Source organism: Triturus cristatus, chromosome 3_2 (assembly GCF_964204655.1).
Source record: "Triturus cristatus chromosome 3_2, aTriCri1.1, whole genome shotgun sequence".
NCBI lineage: Eukaryota > Metazoa > Chordata > Amphibia > Caudata > Salamandridae > Triturus > Triturus cristatus.
Genome location: NC_140584.1, coordinates 893450718 through 893475843, shown reverse-complemented (window position 1 = coordinate 893475843; position 25126 = coordinate 893450718). Strand labels below are relative to the sequence as shown.

General features: G+C 43.3%; 1 protein-coding gene across 1 annotated transcript in view; it reads right to left on the bottom strand.

Moving 5' to 3' along the window:
• The window catches only part of P2RX5 (purinergic receptor P2X 5), a 505454-nt gene that overhangs the window by 168331 nt on the left and 311997 nt on the right, over positions 1-25126 (bottom strand). Inside the window, exon 5 of the mRNA XM_085649317.1 lies at positions 17919-18015. Within this exon, the coding sequence (XP_085505443.1) occupies positions 17919-18015 (97 nt within the window). The remainder of the gene's footprint in view (positions 1-17918; positions 18016-25126) is intronic.

The following is a 25126-nucleotide window of genomic DNA, read 5'->3' as shown; positions in this document are numbered from 1 at the left end:
TATAAAACTGCAAATACACAAAAAATAAGTGTTTTGCACACTTCTGTCATTGGGCTACATGTGGGCTACATCTTGGTGATATTTGTGCTGCATTTAGGCTCTTTTGTGTCTGGTGGCCATCTTTGGAGATTTATTTGTTATGAAGTTTCCTAATTTCCTCATTTACTGCAGTCTCCTCAGTAGGACATGCTTTCAGATTTTTACTTTGATTCCATCAAGAAGGTATTCAGATATGTCACACATTTGCCATAAATTCTGAATGTTAGCACTCTAGTTGCTCATTAGATCACTGTAGTAAAGCTACTGCTCACCACGGAAGTCTGCTGCTGGTATTAAAAGTGCATGTTTCAGTCTGAATATCAGAATGTTTTAATGAAATAGAAGAGGATTTGAGAAGTCACTCAAAATGTGCCCTAATTTTTCTTTCTTCAGCACTAATCATAATTTCTATGGCAAATTGAACCCCCTCATTGTGTTCCTTTTTAAATTAAATGTTTTAAGTGTTACCAGTTTATTCCAATCAAGATGGCTTCAGGTGTGCCATACTTTTGTCATAAGTAAGACAGTAAGCGCTCTAGTTGTTCTTAAGAACACTCTGGGACATTCTGTCATTAGGCTGTACTTGGGCTACATCTGGGTGATATTTGGGCTACATTTGGGCTCTTTTGTCTCTGGTGGCCATCTTGGGAGATTTATTTGTTATGAAGTTTCCTAACTTCCTCATTTACTGCAGTCTCCTCAGTGGGAATACTTTCAGTTTTTTATTTTGGTTCCATCAAGAAGGCATTCAGATGTGTCACACATTTGCCATACATTCTGAATGTTAGCACTCTAGTTGCTCATTAGATCACTGTAGTAAAACTACTGCTCACCAGGGAAGTCTGCTGCTGGTATTCAAAGTGCATGTTTCAGTCTGCATGTCAGAATTTGTTTATGAAATAGAAGAGGATTTGAGAAGTCAAAATGTGCCCTAATTTTTCTTTCTGCAGAACTAATCATAATTTCTATGGCAAAATAAACCCCCTCATTTTGTTCCTTTGTAAACTAAATGTTTTAAGTGTTACCACTTTATTCCAATCAAGATGGCTTCAGGTGTGCCATACTTTTGTCATAAGTAAGACTGTTAGCGCTCTAGTTGTTCGTTAGAACACTCTGGGACATTCTGTCATTGGGCTATACTTGGGCTACATCTGGGTGATATTTGGGCTCTTTTGTCTCTGGTGGCCATTTTGGGAGACTTATTTGTTATGATGTTTCCTAATTTCCCCATTTACTACAGTCTCCTCAGTAGGAAATACTTTCCGTTTTTTACTGTGATTCCATCAAGAAGGCATTCAGATGTGTCACAAATTTGCCATAAATTCAGAATGTTAGCACTCTAGTTGCTTATTAGATCACTGTAGTAAAGCTACTGCTCACCAGGGAAGTCTGCTGCTGGTATTGAAAGTGCATGTTTCAGTCTGCATGTCAGAATTTTTTAATGAAATAGAAGAGGATTTGAGAAGTCACTCAAAATGTGCCCTAATTTTTCTTTCTGCAGCACTAATCATACTTTCTATGGCAAAATGAACCCCCTCATTTTGTTCCTTTTTTAATTAAATGTTTTAAGAATTACCACTTTATTCCAACCAAGATGGCTTCAGGTGTGCCATACGTTTGTCATAAGTAGGACTGTTAGTGCTCTAGTTGTTCTTTAGAACACTCTGGGAAGCTGCAGTAGAACACAAAGGAATCAACTGACAGTCTCTGCCCTTGTTGGATGTACATGTTTTACTGAGAATGTGAGACTTCATTCTCACATGACTGAGAAAGATAATGTGAATTTACAGAAAATATGCTCTCAGTCAGCTTATAGATCACCTTCCAAACCTCTGTGGGAAAAGCATGAGAAAATAGTTTTCTCTCAAACATGATTTATGATATCACAGCAGAAGGCTTTTTCACATGGTAAAATCACCTTAGAACACACCACAATTCCTAAAATGAGTATGGTACCATCAACAAATGATTTATAATGTAACTAAAGTCTTAAAACCTTCTATTAACTGCAATGCCTTTTAATGAGGTGCTGTCATGTATATTGGTCCCAAGATGGCTGCCAACACTTCTTGGATGAAGTGCTGACAGCCAATCAGATCTCACGATGAGATGTGTGGTTAGGCTCCGCCCAGATATATATGTGATTTTACTTTTGATTTTCTCAGGAACTACTGAACGGATTTACACCATTTAAGCAAAAGGCACATGCCTGACCTGAGGACTACCTCTTTGCCAAATTTCAAGTAATTCTGTTCAGCCGTTCGGGCTGTACCTTCGACTAAAGGTCCTATGGGAAAATGCATGGGGAAAACGTAGATAATATGATATGATGAAAGTGCTTCCCACATGGCCCCGAGAAGCATAGGCAGCACACTCAAAACTGGTTACAATCTTCTTTAATCACATAATCACCATGGAACCAACAGTGCCTCCCCTACGCGTTTCAGCATTCCGTCTTGATCATGGGTACTAGAGGCAATTCTTATGGCTACCAAGTCTGCCACAGGTGGATTGAATTCATAGTCCTTCCATATGATTCCCCAATGGGACACAATGCATCCTGGTCTTGGTAGTACCACATACAATCAAACCCTCAAATTGGTATAAATTATATAGTCCATGTCAAAAATTAATCTTTATTGAAATTCAGGTATCCCGTCACGGACCCAAAATTTGATAGTCCAGACAGGCCCTCATAATGCGGAAATCTGCTATGACACGAGCCACCCGTTTTGATTCCCACAGGTGGTTCAGTGTCATTTTGGAGGTGGTGCACGCCTCTATCGGCACCGGGCTGTGCCGTGAATATTTGACGAAAGTGCTTCCCACCTGGCCCGAGATGCATTGGCAGCACACTCAAAACTGGTAACAATCCTCTTTAATCACGTAAACACGTATATATAAATTCACAAGGAGTTCCCAAAATATCGGGGCCGCCATGGGGGTGGAGTGCTTAAGGCTGGAGGAGCAAACCAACCCAAAATCTCAATCCACAAACAGAATTAAAACAGTTATTCAGGGAGGTCCCCGAGGCTGAAACGCATCATGTCTTTTATGTTATTAAACAATTTGAGTTTGCATGCATTTCCCTGTGTGAGCACTTTAAATCTGTATGTGGGGGTATGTGTGTATATATTGGAGTTTTGGTGGTTTGTCAAATGACCTGAGAGCGCAATTGGAATTCCGTTCTTGAAGCAAATCGATTACCGGTTTCTCCGCCGGCATTGCGCCACCCCTCAACAGGTCCTAATCTCCAGAAGGAGCAACTTTGGTGAAGATATATATATACATATATATCTTCTCCACACTCCCCTGCAATCAAGAGGACAGAGTACACACGGGACCCCAGGTAAGCTGCTCACTTGCTTTTCTTTTCAGACATAGGCATGACGCGTTTTTCGTTTTTCTCAAAACTTCCTCAGATGCCGCCAGGATTTTGCAAGTGCTGTTCCAGCCAGGCTTTTAAATCTGCATGCCCCTCTTCGATTGGCCGAGGCACCGATAGCACTGTTAATGTTGGGAAAGCACCAAACCAGGAATCTGGATCAGCGCGGAGCAGACAGCAAATCGTAAGTACTTGCCACAGTGGGTGGTGTCTGCTCCCTTCTCCCCAACACAGCTTGCCTGAATCTTGCTGTCGTTGTAAATAGTGTAGCAGGTCTCTGGATCCCTCACCCCACCACTGAAATCCCGACAAAAGGCCCATGCACACTTGGTTAAGTAACCTGTGCGTCCATGCGAAGTCGCAGTCCATCATTCCATGGCCGGACAGGTTCCGGGGATGCGGCATTACCGGCGTTTTACCGAAAGGTAATGTCCAAAGTTGCCACAAAGTCCGCCGGACACTTGGGGGTGGGTACTCTAAGGGCTTGCCTGAATCTTGCTGTCGTTGAGATGACCATGTCATGAGTGATGTAATATGTGACGTCATCAGCAGTGCATTGCGGGGGTGCGAGTTATAGTTAGCTGAACTAACTAGAACGGGAGAATTTCACTGGTTTTGTACTAGTGAAATTTTCAACTAACTATAACTTTCCCTAAAACCTATGGTATTTTCAGTGAATATATATATATATATATATATATATATATATATATATTCACCCGAAATTGCCCTCAAGCATTAAGGAATGCCACTCCACAAGAAACAAGTTCACAGAACTTTTTATTGACGAAAACAGCTCCAGCTTTTCCATTTATTCAGCATCCCTGACGCGTTTCAAAGCACCTTGCTTCTTTTTCAAAGGGAAAGCACCAACTGGCAGTTACGGAGATGCACAGCGCAAAGCCCCTCCTGCTGGTCTTCATTTATTCACGCCCTCAGTGGGATTCACGCTCACAGGTGAGTAATTCAAAGTGCTTTATGGTAAAAGGAGTCTTTAACGCTGCGCCAATTCTTCCCCACAGTGGGGTCCGTAACATTAACAGTCAATTGTTTAAATACAGTGCTGTAAATTAATGCAAATTTTTACCCTCCAGTGGGTCTCGAAAAGTCCGGACGGTTCCCAATTTCATTTGTTTCAAGTGCTGCATACTGGTTTAGGCAAAGTTCCAACCTGCAGTCCATTTCCTTTCATGGCGGGGCACTCCTTCACGGCGAGGCTGCCGTGTGGCAATATTCACCCGAAATTGCTCTCAAGCATTAAGGAATGCCACTCCACAAGAAACAAGTTCACAGAACTTTTTATTGACGAAAACAGCTCCAGCTTTTCCATTTATTCAGCATCCCTGACGCGTTTCAAAGCACCTTGCTTCTTTTTCAAAGGGAAAGCACCAACTGGCAGTTACGGAGATGCACAGCGCAAAGCCCCTCCTGCTGGTCTTCATTTATTCACGCCCTCAGTGGGATTCACGCTCACAGGTGAGTAATTCAAAGTGCCTTATGGTAAAAGGAGTCTTTAACGCTGCGCCAATTCTTCCCCACAGTGGGGTCCGTAACATTAACAGTCAATTGTTTAAATACAGTGCTGTAAATTAATGCAAATTTTTACCCTCCAGTGGGTCTCGAAAAGTCCGGACGATTCCCAATTTCATTTGTTTCAAGTGCTGCATACTGGTTTAGGCAAAGTTCCAACCTGCAGTCCATTTCCTTTCATGGCGGGGCACTCCTTCACGGCGAGGCTGCCGTGTGTCAATATTCACCCGAAGCTGGAGCTGTTTTCGTCAATAAAAAGTTCTGTGAACTTGTTTCTTGTGGAGTGGCATTCCTTAATGCTTGAGGGCAATTTCGGGTGAATATATATATATATATATACCCATTGCAAAGGAGTCAAGGGAGGGCGCACTCAGATGTCGGTGCTAGCGGTGGAGTAGACCAAATCCCCTAATTAATGCAATCAAAAACAAAGGATACCGCTGCACACCAGTCTTTCAATGTTCTGCAAAATTTAACGGCAATTCAGCAAACACCAATGCGTTTCAACTCGAATGAGTCTTGGTCACGGTCAGTGAGTCCTTTTTCAGTTTTGTTTTTATACAGAGGCCTGTCCTGTCCAATTAGGAAGCATTTTGAGATTTATAGTCAATATAATATAACATAAAATAAATGATAATAAAAATTTATAAAACATAAACAATCTATACATGACTTGGCAATCTGTGTAAGCTTTTTTCAACGGGCAGCCAGATTCTGTAGTGCATAGTACCACCTTAGTAACCTATATCGGAATGTGTCCCATGTGTCTGGTGCAAAATTTACCAGTACTAGGCTGGTATGTTATGATGCTCTAGATGGATAGTTTGATATCGGCATTATCTGATGTCACCTTCACTATGTGTATTGATAGACAGCAGTGTATCATATTAGTGGCTAAGTGCCCGGGTGTTGTATTATCACCCCGCTCAACACATGCAGGTCTCATAGGTAGTGTATATATGGTTAAGATGATTGTTGACATAATGTCATAAGTTCAAATGCATTTAATTACATTGAATGCACCACCTTAATATTGGCAAAGTGCCTGAATAATTAATTCAATTGAATTAAATACCTCAACTCAATATTGGCTAAGTCCCCGAGCCTAGACTTGTTTTCACTGGTCATCTTTTGGACCCCACTAGTGTGTGAGAATACTGGTGAGTGGGCCACTGTTGGCTAAACGACAATTAAGTTCAATGACTACAGGCTAGTGCCCATGCTGTAAGTCAATAGTAATATTTTGGTGTCCAAATTATCCATCAACGCTCTCTATTTGCGCTGGATGCCCAAACCTCTACATCATTATATGCAGTATATAGAAGTACTATTTCATGTTGTCTGGAGTGGAGGAAAGGGAAATACATAAATCACGAATGGATTTGCACAGTTTTCTTGAGAGGCTAAAGTTTGTCCCCGTGCAGCTGCTACTGAGCCATAGAATCATGCTCGGGCTGGCGTTTGTCAAGGGAGTCATTACGGTGAAGCGGCCCAAACCAATTGCTGCTCCTCAAGAGTCACCTCACAAAATAAGTAGTGCCTCGGTGAGTCATTTCTCTCACTGCTTCAAAATGTACTTTCAATTATTAATAGCACCAGCGTGCTACCCCTTGGTGCCGGTCCAATTAATTTCAGCACCTGCGCGTAAATTTAGCAGAGCATCCGGCCTTGTCAGTGCCAGTGGTGTGTAGTTCTGTAACAGCCTGTAGTTGCAGGGCTGTATTGGTTACATCATTTTTTTAACGGTACGATCAGGTTAGCCAAGTTAGTGCCCTTTCAATCTTGGGGGCCTGCTCAGGGGCGCAACTAGACCCGAACTTCTGGGGATGGGTGACTAACACTCCCAGCCAGAGGTTAGATTTACTGTTCCCTCACCAAAGTAAGTAAAAATTGGGAAAGTGTTGGACTTCAAAGAGGTTAGATTTACTGTTTCACTATATCATAAACAAAAGTGAGGAACGTTTTGGAATTTAAAGGATTTCGATTTACTATTAGCAACTCGCAATTTTTTTATGAAAATATATAAATATCGAACAAAATAAAAAATGTAACATATTTAAAACAAACCATATATTCATTAATTTTAAATCAAATTAAATTACGTTTTATATTATACTTTTTATATAAAGAATAAATGAAAAATATAAAAATGATAAATATTTAAAATATATGCAGTTCCCTCATTACTACCAAAAAGCCAATAAATAACCACTAAAAAACAATTAAAATGAGTAAAACAAATATAAACATCAAACATTAACAAATAATTATTACATAAAACAAAAAAATTAAAACAATTAATAAAAATAACATAATTTTAAACTAATCAGTCAACAATCAGTTAAAAAACAAAACAGCAATTACGCTATCTATTTATTCATTTACTTAATTATCAATTATTACACTCATTTAACTATAAATTAAAAGCAATAATTTACAACCCACTAGTAAATCAGAAATTTCTAATTACATTTGAAAACAATTAAATATCAGATAAAATATTACCGATGATACAAAAAACTAATAATATAATACTAATACCTTATAATGCCATAATAACTAATGTTTATCAAAATGATTAAAACACAATATTTTTAGAATAAATAAAACGATATTACATACAACGATATTTAAAAAAACTATATTATGTACCTATAAACACAACTTGCATACCTTCTATGTTCTGTCCTAGACTATGTTTGAATCAACATTGAAGAGATATGCCTGTTACAGCTGTTATGTGCAAGGGTTGAAACGTTCCCATACTGAAAACCAGCCCTTTTTTAATTCTCAAGAAGAAAACTCGGGTGTGCCGGAGATAAGACTCCAGACACTGCCCAGCCGAGCCCACAACACAATCTGCCCCTCTCTATTCACAAATGAAATGCAGCAAGTCTACAAGCAGGACGTGCTTGTAGACTCGCTGCCTTTCATTTGTTAATAGGGCACAACTGCAGGGCAGATTGTGTGCTTTGTTAAAGTAATCATGTTAATTGCAACGCATGATGGGCGCTGCGATTAACATGATTACTTACAACAGGACCTCAGTTGCCTGTTCGCGCTTTACATTTTATAATGCTCGCTACGGGAAACATAGGTGCGCGCGCGCCCAGGCGCACACCATAGAGGGAACAGTGGTAGGAGATAGAGGTTTATATAGATTAGAATGGAGGGGTGGATGAGAGAGAATATGTCATGAAGAGCTATGTATAGTCAGTGAACGGGAGAGAAACAAAGAGACAAAAGGAGAAATGTTACTGTCCTTGGCTTCATCAGTTCTATGTTGTTCACAGATGTACATGTAGTTCCTCGTCTGTATCAGGCCATGTGCTGTCTTCGTTTGTAGTGTAATGATATGTTTGGTTTTTAGCCTACAAAGTTGAAAAGGTCTGTCACCACCTCTTTCATGCCTTGGTATGTGTGCCGCACCATAATATCTCATGGTTCTCCAGTCTTCGTCATGTGATAAGGCATAGTGTTTGGCAACCTCATAACTCATGTTGCGATGTTGTACTGCAGGTATATGTTCTAATATTTTTTATTTAATACAGATTGTGCTACCAATATATTTCAAACCACATATACATTTAATAATGCACACGACATATTGGGTATTACATGTAATCTTGTGTTCAACAGGTATTTGTCTCCCTTTAGAGTCACTGATTGTTTTGACATTCTTCCCTATCCTACATGTTTTGCAGCTGTTGCACTTCACAAACCCTTTGTTTTGTTTCTCCAGCCAGTTATCTGATCAGTGGACCACAAAATGACTCTGTTCCAGTCTATCCTTGAGGGCTCACACTTTTTTACCACTTTGGCAATATCGCTGTCACTGTGTAGAATATTCCAGTGTCTTTGGAAGATCTTCTTAATCTCCAAACTCTCTTTACTGCATGTTGTAATCATTCTCAGATTGTCGGAATCTTCTTCCGATCCAGCTTGATTTTCAGTCAGAATGTAACGCCCTGAACGTCTCAGGATCGTTTAACAGACACGACAATGAGGACGCAACCACTAGTGAAGGGTTAGTTGTTTTAATGAAGGCAAATATAATACAAAGAATAAACAAAAGTTATAGTCACTGGAATCCTCCAGGCTAAGTACGTTACCAGCCCACAGCACGGATGGTCCTAACCGTCCTCTGCATATACGCCGGTCCCGGCGTATGCCAACAGAGGGCAGAAATGAAATGGCCGACAATGCCAATCGGTAGGCTGTGAGGGGCACGAAGAGTGTTGGGGAGAATCGAGGAGTCAGGGAAACACCCAGCCGGGGTCTCTACCTGAAGGGAGCAGCCGCTCAACCTCTTCCTCAGACTGCACCGGGACGCGGAGTCACCTCCTGGTGATGCGTCACCGATACCCCAATCACAAGCAAGAAGACTGAACCGAGAGCAGCCGCTCGATCGATCCTGTGGACTTCTGAGTCTGTAACGCGGCAAACACCTCCTGGTGTGCGTTACAGCTGGCAGTCCCTGTGTCTCTGGTCGGGCTGGGAGTTACGACTCCAACCAGCAAAAGCGCCACTGCGCTTGGACTCAGCCGAGTCAAAAAGCGAAGCTCAATGGTTGACCGGTAGAGCTTCCGGGTCCTTCACAGGTGACGATGGGGCAAGACACGGCCCAGGGAGTAACGACTCGACCTACCTCCGTTCTTGCCTTACTGGAGCACCACTCCGGAACACTGCTCTTCACGAAGCAGGTACGTCGGTGTGAACACAATATCCGACAGCGTTGTACCTCCCGGTTCCTCCCTTTATAGGGCGTGTTTTCCTTGAGTTATGTAACAGCTCTCCTGTTTACATAAGGGCGTGTTTCCTTGAGTTATGTAACAGCTCTCCTGTTTACATAAGGGCGTGTTTCCCTTGAGTTATGTAACAGCTCTCCTGTTTACATAAGGGCGTGTTTTCCTTGAGTTATGTAACAGCTCTCCTGTTTACATAAGGGCGTGTTTCCCTTGTATGACAGGAATTCTTGACAGTACATCCTCCCTCTCAGCGGCTCCCCACGGGTCCAGCGCTGGCAGGAAAACGCCGATGAAACAAGGAGACCAAGCGCGGAGCATGAACCCCTTCAGCCGGTTCCCATGAATGCTCCTCCGGGCCATAGCCTTTCCACGCAACCAGGTACCACAGCTTCCCCCTGCGCCATTTGGACGCCCGTATGCCCGACACTTCATACTCCACCTCCGACTCCACGCATACCGGCAGAGGTGACCCAGACGGCTTGGAGGGTGCTGGTTTGAGCAATGATACATGAAAGACAGGGTGTATCCGCAATGACTGGGGCAAGCACACCTTCACGTTCACGGGACCCATACACTTGGTAATTCGATAGGGGCCCATGTACTTGGGATGGAACACACTGTTCTTTCGAAACCTCATGTTTCTTGTGGATATCCAGACGTAGTCTCCAGTGCGGTACAGTGGCCCGGGCCTTCTCTTCCTATCTGCCGCAGCCTTGTATCTTCTCTTGGCCTCTATTAGGACAGCCCTTGAGCGCATCAATGTGTCTTTTATGTGTGCCACCCTGTCCGCTGTGGCGGGAATCCTGTCCTCTCTGAACGGATGTAGAAATGGCAAGAACCTGGGATGTTGGCCATAGTTGCTATAGAACGGAGATGACTGTGTGGAGCTGTGAGTGGCGTTGTTATAGGCTATCTCTGCAACCCATAGCAAGTCGACCCATTCTTTCCTGCCCTGGTCCACAAAACATCGCAGATACTGTTTGAGCGTTTGGTTCAGGCGCTCGGTTTGGCCGTCCGTTTGAGGGTGGTAGCTGGTGGACAGGGCGGTCTTAACATGCAGCGCAGTGCACCAAGTCTTCCAGAATTGCGCAGTAAACTGCGACCCCCGGTCCGACACGATCACCCCAGGTAATCCATGCAGTCGTACCACATTCTTTAGGAGTAGTGACGCCAATTCCCCGGCCGTAGGGACTCTCTTGCAGGGGATGAAGTGCCCCATTTTCGTCAAGTAATCCACCACCACCAGTATTGCCGTCATCCCCTGGTCTACCGGTAGGCCCACCACGAAGTCCAGTGATATGCTATCCCATGGTCTATCCGGGGTTGGAAGTGGATGTAAGAGCCCTCGGGTTCGGCCATGGTCGGCCTTCATGGTAGCACACGTAGGACACTCCTGTCCCCACCTCCTGACATCCACTCTCATGGTTGGCCACCAGAAATGCCGTCCCATGCTAGCCACCGTTTTTTCAAAGCCCAAATGACCTGCGCATGGAGAGTCATGGCACCAGATGAATGCTTGTTTCCTTAGCCTAGGCGTGGGTATCAATAGGCACCTGCCCTTCAGGGGTATCCCGTCCTTCAGCTGCCATTCTCTGTGACTGAGGAGCCACCTCCGCCATGCGAATGACCTGATCCCTCTCTTTATTCCCCTCAGGAAAGTATCCGGTTGGATAACCCCCAATACCATCCTCGGGGAAATGATGGAACGCTCGGTCGCAGGCAATGGTTCCTTAACTGCAGATTGACGGGACAGGGCGTCCGCCTTTCGGTTTTCCGTCCCCGGCCGATATGTGATGCGGAAGTTGAACCCCGCAAAGAAGATCATCCACCGCAGCTGCCTGGGAGAAAGGTGTCTAGTGGCCGTCATGAACTGTAGGTTCCGATGGTCCGTGTACACCGATACCACATGTCTTGCCCCCATCAACCAATGCCTCCATTCGGTGAAGGCGTCCTTGATTGCGAGAAGCTCCTTCTCCGCAATATGGTAGTTGCGTTCGGCGTCGTTGAGTTTGCGGGACATGTACGCAACGGGATGAAGCACCCCTGTGTCGTGGTTGCGTTGGGACAAGATAGCCCCCAGCGCCACATCCGACGCGTCCGCTTCCACCACGTAGGGGAGATCCGGATCGGGGTGAGCCAACACCGGCGCCTTACCAAAGGCGCTTTTCAGGGCCTCAAAGGCTTTGTTCGCTTCAGGGGACCAGACAAACTCCTTGGACTTCCTCAGTAGCTGTGTGATTGGGGCCACCACTCCTGAAAATCCATCTATGAACCGCCTGTAAAAGTTGGCGAAGCCAATGAAACTTTGGACGTCCTTCACGCTTTGGGGCACCGGCCATTCTTTCACCGCCTTGATCTTTCGTTCTGCCATCTCCTGTCCCTCTGGACTCAGCATCACTCCGAGGAATTCCACGGATGTGACGTGGAAGTCACACTTGCTGAGTTTACAAAACAGCATGTTTTCCCTCAGCTTTTGGAGCACAGCTTTGACGTGGTGTACGTGCTCCTCCTCACTGGACGAATAGATGAGGATGTCGTCGATATATACGACCACGTAGATATCCAACTCCTCTCTGAATACCTCATTCAAAAAGTACTGAAAGGCTGCCGGGGCGTTGCACAGACCGAACGGCATGACGAGGTACTCAAAAAGGCCGAACCTGGTCTTAAAGGCGGTCTTCCACTCGTCTCCGTCCCTCATGCGCACCAGATGGTATGCCCCTTTCAAATCCAACTTGGTGTAGATACGAGCTTTCTTGACCTGTTCCAGAAGTACACTGATGAGAGGCAAGGGGTACCGATTTTTTATGGTTATCGCATTCAATGCCCTAAAGTCCACACAGGCTCTCAGCTCCCCATTAGCCTTCGGGATGAAGAAGAGTGGCGAGGCGGCCGGAGACTTGGACGGGCGGATGAATCCTAGCTTGAGGAGTTTATCCAGGTACCCCCGGAGATGCACGTTTTCAGGCTCCGTCAGGGCATACAGCCTGCCGCTGGGAACGCTGGCCCCTGGCACCAGGTCGATCTGGCAGTCAAACTGTCTATGTGGTGGTAGCACTTCCGCCTTCACCTCATCAAATACATCCTCAAAACTGTGATAAGCCTGGGGGAGAGCCACATCTTTTTCTGGCGCTGTAGCCACCGTCTGACTCCCGCTCTCATCTGCGTCAAGGGATTCCGTTCTTATTCCACAATGCAGGATGCAATACGGTGACGTCATTTCGATGCGATGTGTTGGCCAATCCACAAAGGGGTTGTGTTTCTGTAGCCACGGCAATCCCAATATGACGCCATATTGGGGCGCTCGGATGATGTTAAAATCGATTTGTTCCAAATGGTTCCACCCATATCTCATCGGAAGGACCCCCGTGTGCTGCCCGATGGGCCCCGTCACCAATCACCTTCCGTCTACAGCATAGACGTCTTCGGGTACAGCTTTGGGAAGAAGCACTAGCCCTAGCCTGCATGCCTCGTTGTGGTCCATAAACATGCCAGTGGCCCCTGAATCCACCATGGCCACAACGGGTATCCACTGGTCATGCACTCCCACGTGCACCGTGATAAACAGGTGTCGTTGTCCCTTAGTGACCGAGTTGGAAAGTGAAGGGATGGATGAGTGACTCCGAGATGCCCCTTCTCTGGTCTTGGAGTCCTCTGGTTTTCCGCCGGTATGTCCACCACGGCTGTTACCGACCGGTTGGCCCGATAACGTGACGTCTTCGGTTTGGCAGGGCATTCACGTACGTAGTGGCCTTTTTTGCCACAATATAGGCACAATCCTTGTTTACGGCGTGACTCTTTCTCCGTGGCTGTGAGGCTCGCTCGTATTGCGCCGATGTCCATGGGTTCTCCCTTGGATGCGGTGGAAGTTTCAGGACTTCCCACCGTCACATAGGATGGAAGGGATTTTCCGTTTCTCCCATGATCCCCCTTTCTTTCACTTAGCCTATGTTCCAGCCGTAATACCAGGTTGATAAGGCCCTCACATGTCTTGGGTTGAGGGTCAATATGAGCCACGGCGTCCTTGAGCTCATCGCACAGCCCTTGATGGAAGAGCGCCGTCTGTTTAGCAACAGGCCACTTGGTTTCCGCAACCAGCCTTCGGAACGCGTTGAGATACTGCACCAGGTCGTTGGATCCCTGTCTCAACTCAAGCATTTCACGGTCCGCCGTGTACGAGTCAGCCCTTCTGTCGAATACCTTCAGGAATTCCTCGCGAAAAGCACCCCAATCACATAAGAGGGGGTCGTCCCTGCTCACCAGAGGTACGGCCCATTGTGCCGCGTTTCCAGCCAAATAGGATATAAGGAAAGCCACACGAGCCTGACTCGTGGGGAACGCCTTTGGTTTGCACGATAAATGTAGCGCCACTTGTGTGAGGAATACCTGCACTGTGTTAGGATCCCCACTGTACCTCTCTGGTGTCGCCAAGGGGATGGCTACCGGCATTTCCACTACTACCGCAGGGGTCTGATTCGTGAGGGAGGTGCTGGGCGTGAGCGGGTCCAATTGGATAGCATCCAGTCTGGCTTTTACATCGGCTGTTTCTTGCCTAGAGGCAGCCACTTCAACTTGCATGGCCGCTAAAGCAGCCAGCACATCATCAAGTGTTGCCATGTCTGTTATCGACCGGGAGACAGTTAGTGTTATTAGGGTCGGATATTTTGTAACGCCCTGAACGTCTCAGGATCGTTTAACAGACACGACAATGAGGACGCAACCACTAGTGAAGGGTTAGTTGTTTTAATGAAGGCAAATATAATACAAAGAATAAACAAAAGTTATAGTCACTGGAATCCTCCAGGCTAAGTACGTTACCAGCCCACAGCACGGATGGTCCTAACCGTCCTCTGCATATACGCCGGTCCCGGCGTATGCCAACAGAGGGCAGAAATGAAATGGCCGACAATGCCAATCGGTAGGCTGTGAGGGGCACGAAGAGTGTTGGGGAGAATCGAGGAGTCAGGGAAACACCCAGCCGGGGTCTCTACCTGAAGGGAGCAGCCGCTCAACCTCTTCCTCAGACTGCACCGGGACGCGGAGTCACCTCCTGGTGATGCGTCACCGATACCCCAATCACAAGCAAGAAGACTGAACCGAGAGCAGCCGCTCGATCGATCCTGTGGACTTCTGAGTCTGTAACGCGGCAAACACCTCCTGGTGTGCGTTACAGCTGGCAGTCCCTGTGTCTCTGGTCGGGCTGGGAGTTACGACTCCAACCAGCAAAAGCGCCACTGCGCTTGGACTCAGCCGAGTCAAAAAGCGAAGCTCAATGGTTGACCGGTAGAGCTTCCGGGTCCTTCACAGGTGACGATGGGGCAAGACACGGCCCAGGGAGTAACGACTCGACCTACCTCCGTTCTTGCCTTACTGGAGCACCACTCCGGAACACTGCTCTTCACGAAGCAGGTACGTCGGTGTGAACACAATATCCGACAGCGTTGTACCTCCCGGTTCCTCCCTTTATAGGGCGTGTTTTCCTTGAGTTATGTAACAGCTCTCCTGTTTACATAAGGGCGTGTTTCCTTGAGTTATGTAACAGCTCTCCTGTTTACATAAGGGCGTGTTTCCCTTGAGTTATGTAACAGCTCTCCTGTTTACATAAGGGCGTGTTTTCCTTGAGTTATGTAACAGCTCTCCTGTTTACATAAGGGCGTGTTTCCCTTGTATGACAGGAATTCTTGACACAGAATCTGTGCTCGTGTTTTGTTATTGGCTCTCTTTGCTGCTTGTTCAATGTATGCTGGCCGATATCCCCTATGATAAAATCTTATCCTTACTTCATTGAACTGGGCTTCAGTGTCTTCTTCTCTGAGGCAATTCTGTCTAGTGCGGATGAATTCTCCGTATTGGATGCTGTTAATCAAAGCCTTAGGATGGAATCTGGTTCCATGTAAAATGCTTTTTGTGGTAGTGGGTTTCCGATACAAGGTTGGCTCCAATTTCTGGTTGTGGACATAAACTCGAATGTAAAAGAAGTCAATCTGTCTGTTGCCCATATAATAAGTAAAGCTTAAGCCACATTCGTTCTGATTAATGGCCTCAAAATATTCCTCAAATTGCTGGCGTGTGCCATTCCAGAGAATAAACAAATCGTCAATATATTGAAACCAGATGATTATCTTGGAGAGTTAATGGTCATATTTGTCACTCCATGCAATTTCCCTCTCCCACCAGCCCATGGTCAAATTCGTATAGGTGGGGGAGAAGGAAATCCCGATTGCAGTTTCGGAAGTTTGTTGGTATAGTTTGTGGTTGAAGAAGAAGATGTTGTTGTACAAGCACATTTCAAGCATTTCCGGTACCATCACTGAATGTTTAGTTTCTTTGATATTTCTTTGTCTCAAGAAATAATTTACTGCATTCAGCCCAATCTCATGTTTTATGGAGGTATGTAGCGATACCTCATCAATTGTTGTTAGTAAGAAATCTTGCTGCCACTTGATTTCAGATATTGTCCTTAGGAAGTCACCAAAGTCTGTGATGTATGATGCTAATGTTTTCACCATGGGGGAGATATCGTGATCAACAGAGATGTTTTCAAAAATAGATCCACATCCAAATACAATTGGTCTCCCTGGAGGATACTGTAAAAATGTTTTATCGTCGGCAAGAAATATATTGTGGGCATAATAGGAATAATGGCAACTAAAAATTGATATTAATCATCGTTAAGTAGTGCATCTTCATGCCATGCTTTTGAGGTTAGTAACCATCACACTGCTTGGATTGTATTCCATTTTTTTGTAGTTGTTTGTATTTTTCAATTGCCTTTAGGCCTCTTCCATGTAATCCTCTTTGTTCAAAATTGCAATACTACCGCCCTTGTCAGCAGGCTTGAATATTAAGGACTCATTAGTTGCCACATTTTCCAGAACTTTTCTTTCTGGTATCGTAAGATTTCTTTTCCATTCTTACTGTTTTTGTTGTTCATCTTCTCTATGCCTGTTATTATTAAATATATAGTATATACATATACATTTGTTTTAACATTAAAAAAGGAAATATCATTAAAAAATAAACATTGTTATAGGATAACTGTTTTGACTTCAAAAATAAATGTAACTCATTTTAAACAACTAATTATATACATTTAATTTATTGTAGGCATAACTTTTTATAATGTTTTAATATATAATAAATAAGTATAAACATTTTAATTTGTGTGGACTTTTAAAAATAAATCTTTCAAAAAATAACATTAATTTAATTTAATATTTTTAAATTAATTAAACTTTTGAATAACAATTAAAGTAATAGTGCGGAAAGTTTATTTAGTTTGTTCTACAACCAAAATAAATACATACATTTAATTAACCTTAAAAGTTTGCATGCAAATCTCTAGTAAATTAAAAACGTTTATTAACCCTAAAAATAAACATAGTTGTACGTTAAATATTAATTACTTCTCTATATTTATTATAAATGTAGAATACAATTAAAAAATGGTACCACATTAATAACCTAATTTAAAAGCAATAAATACCATTTTGAATATATCAAATCAAATTAAAATTATTTATCTGCAATTTAAATAAAATAAAATCCCACACAAAGTAAACAATATCCTTTTTTATTAGGTATTACTAATTATTAAAAGTGAGGTATAGAATTAACAAAAAGTAATTTAATTATATTTTAATAAAACGTAATGTTCTAGAAACATTTTCAAAATTTTGTAAAATAAATAATAAATATGTTTTACTTTTCAATAACTATTTAACATGATTTCAAAATATATTTATATTTTTAAATAGTTTAAATAACTTAACAGTATTTACTATTGGTTTTTATTCGAAGTCCCTAGTGCCATTATACTCCATGGAAGGGTTTTGCTGTACTGGTGGCCGGCCATGGGTGGTGCTGCTCTTACTTGAGCTCTGAGATGGAGTACATTTACTACAGTTTGGGGTCCTTTTTGGCTGTAATAATTTACGGAATGCTGTTTGTGAACAACAACGGGCACACTCTTTTGCTGATGGTTGCATGTTCCTTCCTTAACACCTCCTGGGGCTCTCTGTAAGCCCCTCCTTAACTCCTACCTAATGCCCAAATATTATTTACAGAAATATCACCCCACTGGAGTTAATGATAGAAAATCTACTTCCAACAGAGCACTATTTTTGTAAAGACCATTGACGCCACTGTTATGTCAGGTGATACTTTTGTTGTCAAGATTAAGAAATACAAACCACTATGGAAGATGATAAACTTACTTTGGCTTCTGTTTCTTCTCCACTGGACACCAGGCAAAGATTTCACAGGTCCCGGTGGCATTTATTCGAGTTTTCATACAGCGTCCCGTTTTCACACCTGAAAAGATTATACCCCTTATGTGTGAGAAGTGCATTCAATTAACAAACTTAAATGACATTTGTTTCACTTTTTTAAATCTTCCTTTGAGCTCAGATTTTTTTTTGTTCATACTAGTTATGTTCAAACTTGTAGATGTCTCTTTTTTAATGAAGTGTTTGTTTATTGTTTCAAAGTTTTTGAGTCCCTATGGACTTCTCTTTAAACTATAGAATACCTTCATGGGGTGTGTTAACGTTTTTTGGCAAAAGGGGAAACCTGTTCTTTCCCTTGCTGGTACAGTACACGCTTGCCCCCTTCATTTAAAGGCTAAGAACTGTCGGTGTGTCTGGGTTGGAAGAATGGTGAGATGGTGGCAAGGATTTGACTATGGCGAGAGCTGTGCTTCTACCCAGGTCTAATTAGAGCTCATACAGTGCCATACACACTTTGTTTGTAGGCAAGGACTGACTCTGCCAGACTCCCTTTGCCAATTTACACATGGCCCAGTACCCATGCATCCTGTTATAAAAGAACCAAGACATAGGTGTAAGATGTGTCCCAGGTGATTCCTACTGAGGACCACAAACATCCACATTTATGTTTAAATGATTCCATACTACATAACAATATTCAAAGATAAGTGGCACACTGGCTAGCTTTTCTTTAAACATTACATAAGCGGACTAGGGAGTCTTCTTTAACTACTATCGACTGGCAATTAAAGCTGCAGTTAGGTCTGGGCACTCCTAGGACTGTTTGTTGTCTCCATTACTATTTCTGCTAGCTATTGACATACTTCTGCAATGTATTAATAACCAACGAGACATACCCAGCATTGGATTTAAATTGAGCAGGTCTAATCAGCCATATATGCTAGGGACATGGTCATTTTCACTGCAAATCCAGATGAAGTATTTCAGTGCTATTAGATAATATCTGACAATAATCCGAGGCTTCAAGGCGTAAACAAAGCCAAAACAGAGTTTCTTTTTCTTAATCAGTTATGTCTCCTAAGCCGCCGCATAAATATAAGGTTTACATGGCAACCAAAATGTGTGAAGTATCTTGGTATTTGGATCTCTAAAGCCCTTACTGAATCAATTAGACATAATGATGGTAAGACGGTAGCTAAACTCACAGACTTGTTAGATTCCTGGCCTCCCAAGTTTTTATAGTGATAGGGAAGACTAGAAGACCTCAAACTGATTACACCAATTGCAATTTTTTGTCCAGTATGTTATCCCACAGATTTTTTACCAAACTTCTTGTCCACTTTATAAAGAATGTATTTTCTTATTATCAGGTTGCTCACCTAAGATAGATGGTAAAATGAGGCAATATGGGAACAGCCAACATGGGTGCCGCATCGACTACTGAATTGTGGCTGCTCCCCTATGGCAGGTCCTTTGGCTATTCAAGGAACAAAGACAGTGGACCTATTTTCTTCCCTGGTCATGAGGGTTATGTTGGCAATACGGTGTCAGATAGTTGCAACGATGGGCTTATCACTGTATCCATCCCCATACACCCACATCTGTTTTTACACAGATTTTATGCTTGCCACTGACAAACATGCATAACACAACTGGAGGACTAAGAGATTTGTCAGGATTGTTCTACAACACTCAGATACAATTCCTCGAGTACCTGTGGAAATAATACAAGTTACTTGAGAAGGAGTTGTTTGCCTATTTACAAGTATGCCATTGTGCACTTCTCTCCCCTCTCCAGAATGGTCAGTGGTAATTTCACTTCCACATGGAAATGAATCATATTTTCAACCTTTGACAGCTGCACTACTGACTTCCAAACCATTTCTACAAGCAAGCTACGTGGGAAAAATACTAACATTTGAAAGACCTTGAAACTTACAAGCAGCTGAATATGCAGGTCCAAGCCTTCATCTTGTGCAGTTTTTGTTGTGTGTTATACTGTCTCATCCTGGTTTTGCCTTTACTGTGCACTATTTAAACAGCAGTAACTCTCCAGTTTAAATGCAAAAAAAGCATCCACATAGCAAACATTGGTCCACACCACCACTAATACCATATGAGAAAAGGTTAAAAGATGGGTACTATGAGTCCCATCTAATCTTAGCACTTTGTAAACACATGCTGGCACCATCCCCGCAGGGCAAGTCCCGGGCCAAAAATGATGGGAATCATATTTGGAGGTGAGGTATCCTCGAAACATTGGAAACGTATGTTCTGTTAGGCTAGGGTGATGGTGCATAATGCAATCCCCAGGGAAATACACTATAAGATCTTTACACACTGGTACCATATTCCAAATAAATTTCCCAAATGGACCAGACAAACTGTTGCTGAAGAGGTTGTGGGGCCACGGGCACATTGTTACATCTCTAATGGTCATGTCCTAAACTGCATAGATACTGGGAGGCAGTGCTGGAGGAGATTGACAGAGTTTTTGACACAGGAAGTGGTGGTATTGGGCATGCAATACAAGGGCGGAAGATCCCACAAATCCTAACGGGGTAAACAATCAGCAATGTTATCCATCGCCACACTGAGAACGATCCTGGCTTTGTGAGGATTACAGAACTTACCCACATTAACAAATTGGTTGACTAGAGTTTGGGAATACTTGAGATGGAAAAGATCACACACCCAATAGAACGCAAACAGAATGCATACCACATAGATTGGGTCTGAGCTCAATACTCTCAAAAGAACATAGACACTTGCAATGTCCCTGATATTTATAAGTGCTGCTTCTCATTCACTCTGAACAGTCATAGACAACCTATTGGAGTTAATCAAAACAAGTGACCTAACAGCCTGGCATTTACTTTCCTCAAAGATGCTATATTGCTAGCCTTCTTTGCAATTCGCTTGAAGAAAAAGAGGGGCGGGGGAGAGGTGTTAAATGGAGAATGGGGGAAATTCAGAAATTCAAATAAGTTGACAAGGTCATGACTTACTGTTCCTTGCCAGCCAACGGATGTAGGCAACACTATTTGTTATTGAATTTTAGATCATAAAAACAAAGCTCAGAGGATGTTCCTAAGATGAAGCATCATATTTTAAAAAGACCAGCACTGTTCTTGTTCAGGGCTTGAGAGTGCTTTATGTCCTGTGTTTCAGCTAGTCCTTGCAACAAGTAACATTTGAGTAACATTTGCGTATGACATCTGTGTGCCTGCTTATTGCTATAGGTATTTGTAAATGAGGTGTGCTTTATTTCTGATCTTGATTAAACTGCTGGTGTGCACTATTTGCCTCTATACCGTGGCCTGGCTGACTGCTGCATTCCCAGGGTATTTGAAAATCTTTAAAAGGGATTCTCAATCCTCTATGCAGCCAGAAACCTTTGTTCCTATTTTATACCACACTGTCCTCTGCCTGGACAGCTTCTTGGATATGCTGAGTGTCAAACGTTGGAGAGTTCACACAAGTCCCTCAGCTACCAGTGTGGATGCAGCTCCCACTCCCGTGCAACTACTGCCTTTCCCAGTGCAGTTGTTGTCAGTCCTGTGCAGCTTCCGCTGACCACAGATCAGCAGTAGAACACAGTACCTATGTACTAACAGGCAACCCCAGGTCAGATATGAGCCAAGATTGTAATTGGTCCAGCTCTCCTCTTAGGGATATTAGGACACATCTTCCGGACCTTATGGGCCCGATTCACATAACTGACTTAAGACAAAATCCTAAACTTACTACCATTTTGGTATTCACAGAAGGCACTTACTCATTTCGGTATTCACAGAAGTTAGGAGTCCTAACTTTAGGACTCCTAAATGCATTCTGTGAATACCGAAAGTCTTAAAATTAGGATTTTTCTCAGTTTAGTAGTAGTATAGTTAGGACTCCTAACTTTAGGACTCCTAAATGCCTTCTGTGAATACCGAAAGTCTTAAAATTAGGATTTTTCTCAATTTAGTAGTAGTAAAGTTAGGACTCCTAACGTTAGGACTCCTAAATGCCTTCTGTGAATACCGAAAGCCTTAAAATTCGGATTTTTCTCAGTTTCGTAGTAGTATTTTTAGGACTCCTAGCTTTAGGACTCCTAAATGCATTCTGTGAATACCAAAAGTCTTAAAATAAGGATTTTTCACAATTTAGTAGTAGTAAAGTTAGGACTCCTAACTTTAGGACTCCTAAATGCCTTCTGTGAATACCGAAAGCCTTAAAATTAGGATTTTTCTCAGTTTAGTAGTAGTAAAGTTAGGAGTCCTAGCTTTAGGACTCCTAAATGCATTCTGTGAATACCGAAAGTCTTAAAATAAGGATTTTTCACAATTTAGTAGTAGTAAAGTTAGGACTCCTAACTTTAGGACTCCTAAATGCCTTCTGTGAATACAGAAAGCCTTAAAATTAGGATTTTTCTCAGTTTAGTAGTAGTAAAGTTAGGAGTCCTAACTTTAGGACTCCTAAACTGAGAAAAATCCTAATTTTAAGACTTTCGGTATTCACAGAAGGTATTTAGGAGTCCTAAAGTTAGGAATCCTAACTTCTGTGAATACCGAAGTGAGTTAGTGTCTTCTGTGAATACCAAAATGAGTAAGTGCCTTCTGTGAATACGAAAATGGTAGTAAGTTTAGGATCTTAAGTTAGTTCTGTGAATCGGGCCCTCTGATTGCAACAGACTTCATGTGGTTGCACTTGACACTGACCTGGAGACTGCTACCGGGGACCACAAGGACTTGCACCCAATCAGTTGCTACCATATGGTCATGGCCATGGCTTTGGAAGCCCTTTCCATTGAGACCACAGAACCTTCACCTGCAAATGAGAGCAACTGTATGATGGTGGGAGCAACAGCTCTACCACTGAGGCATGCCCTTTCCTTCAAATAACAAGTTCTCAAACAGGCTCATGAGATCCGCAGGAAGTCTTTTTATGAACCTGCAATTTTAGGTCTTAGGACAATAGAGCAAGTCCCCTGGGAAAATCTAGTTTTTCTCTCCAGGACGCTATTAGCTCAGTCTGATGTAATGATTGCTGCTTCCCTGAAAGATAAACCAACATCCTTCCACATAGACAAGGAGGCCAAGTGTCTCCAAACATACTGCAATAAAATGCACCAATCTGCTGGTTTCTTCCAGGGACAAGTTAATGCCAATGCCATTATGGCCAGTGAATGGCTCAATCTGCTGTATCTGTGAGAACAGGGGCGGCTCTAGGCTCATGGTGGCCCTGTGCAGGGAGCGTAGGTAGGGGGCCCCGGAAGAGGGGGTCTGGGCGGGGCGGAGCTCAGGAAGATGTTTTGATAAAACGTCCAGAAAAGACGTTAGATGACCATTACCTGCGGCTGCTCCTACCCTTCGGAATTTATCTCAGAACGATAACATTTAGGAGGAGGAGGGCATTGTGACACACGACGTGAGGGACTGGCACAGACGGCTGCAGAGCCATGACAGGACCTGTGTCCTTTGGATACGCGGGCAGCAATGTAGTATATAAGGGTTCATTTTCACCCAGGCACACCAGGAAAACTGCACATGAAACGAATTTCCGCAACCTCAGCATGTGACACACTACTCATGTTTACCAAAAATCTATCATGCTTCCCTTTCTTCCCTTTTTCACCTAAAATTTTTTTTTTCTTTGTATTTAAAAAATTGTAAGACTCACTGAGACACACCTTCCTACCACAGTTTGGCAATGTGTGACAGCTAGATGGCACCGCACGCGTCGTAACGTTCCGAGTCCGACCACCAGAAAGAATGCAGACTGATGACACACGCCACGCCGCACGCGGGAAGAAGTTTGAGGAGGTTGAGTCTGCGCAGATCACTCTATCCTCAGCTTCCGACGTCTGCCAGCCGCAATGCCCGCCTTGGTGAGATGGAAACACTCCGGCGCCACTTACTGCCAAAGTCGGATGGTGTGTTGCTGGATGCTACACCCAGCCTGCAACTGCGCATCTTCACTGCCTGGACTGTACTGACGGTCAGTGATCGCGTTCAGACAGAAAGGTGTATGTACTGTGGGAGGTAAAAGCTTTAGTCTGCGCAGGCGGCAGTGGAGCAGCGGGCAAAGGATTTCTAATTTGGTCTTATTTGAGTGTTTAGTCAATGTCATAATTCTGAGGAAGGAGGCAAGGCCATGCTTATAAACTACCCTTTCCAAGGGTGTGGTTTGTCCAGAGAACTCGAATAGAGGTTCCTATTCCAAGATAAAGCAGAAATCTTTCATGTGAAGCATTCACAAGAGGAAGATGAGTTGAAACACATTTTTTCCCTATTCATCCTGTCCTGTTCATTGTACAATGTTTTCTTTATTTTTGCTTCATGCAGTTGAATTCCATTAGATTCTTTGGTCTGGCTCTTCTCTGTTCCATGTGCTTCGGAAAGTTTGGTTCCTGACTTATCTACTACAACAATATCTCCATCTTCACTCAAGGATTATCAAACTGCCACTTTATTGACCTTTGTGTTTTTTCATCTTAACTAGGACCCTCTTAAGGAGAGCATGTGATTACTTTAACATGTTACACTGTGCAAAGCTATATTGTGGATACTGGGAGGAGTCGCCTTATCCTCAAGAAATTAAGAGAGAAACTGGACAGACATTCACTGCGTCCAGTCTTTGACATAGGGCTGGAGAGATCCATATTTACTTCTTACCAGGACAAACCTCTGCAAGAAAAAAAGAACTGATCCTATATGACAATCAGGCTCGACATCTTTGTTTCTAGATTTGTCCCCGATAGCTTAGCCCTAAGTGGAATTACTTGCACTGCACACCCTCAAATTTACATGCCCTGTAGCCACCTGCAACTTTCCTTTTGTGTTGGAACAAGAGCCGGCTATAAGAAACAATACTCCAATCAGGTAGACTCCACAGACTCTCTCTAATCCGTGACCCCTTTGAACATCTGATACTGCCCAGCTCCGTTCTTGCAAAGAATGCTTGATATGCTATAGAGTGTTAAGAACTATATTTTTTGAAAGTGGCTCACCTTAAGAAGGGCCTTTGGCTTACCATCGGTACATACACCTATAACCTGCATAAGAACTAGCCCGCAAGTGCCAATTGCTTGAATTAGTCTGGACTTCAGATGAAGCAGTGTAGCAACAGTAGGAAAGCAAACTTGATCGGGAAAGGGTTTCAGAAGCTGCAATATTACTGCAGAGCTGTAGCTAAGACGGATACTGCCATTT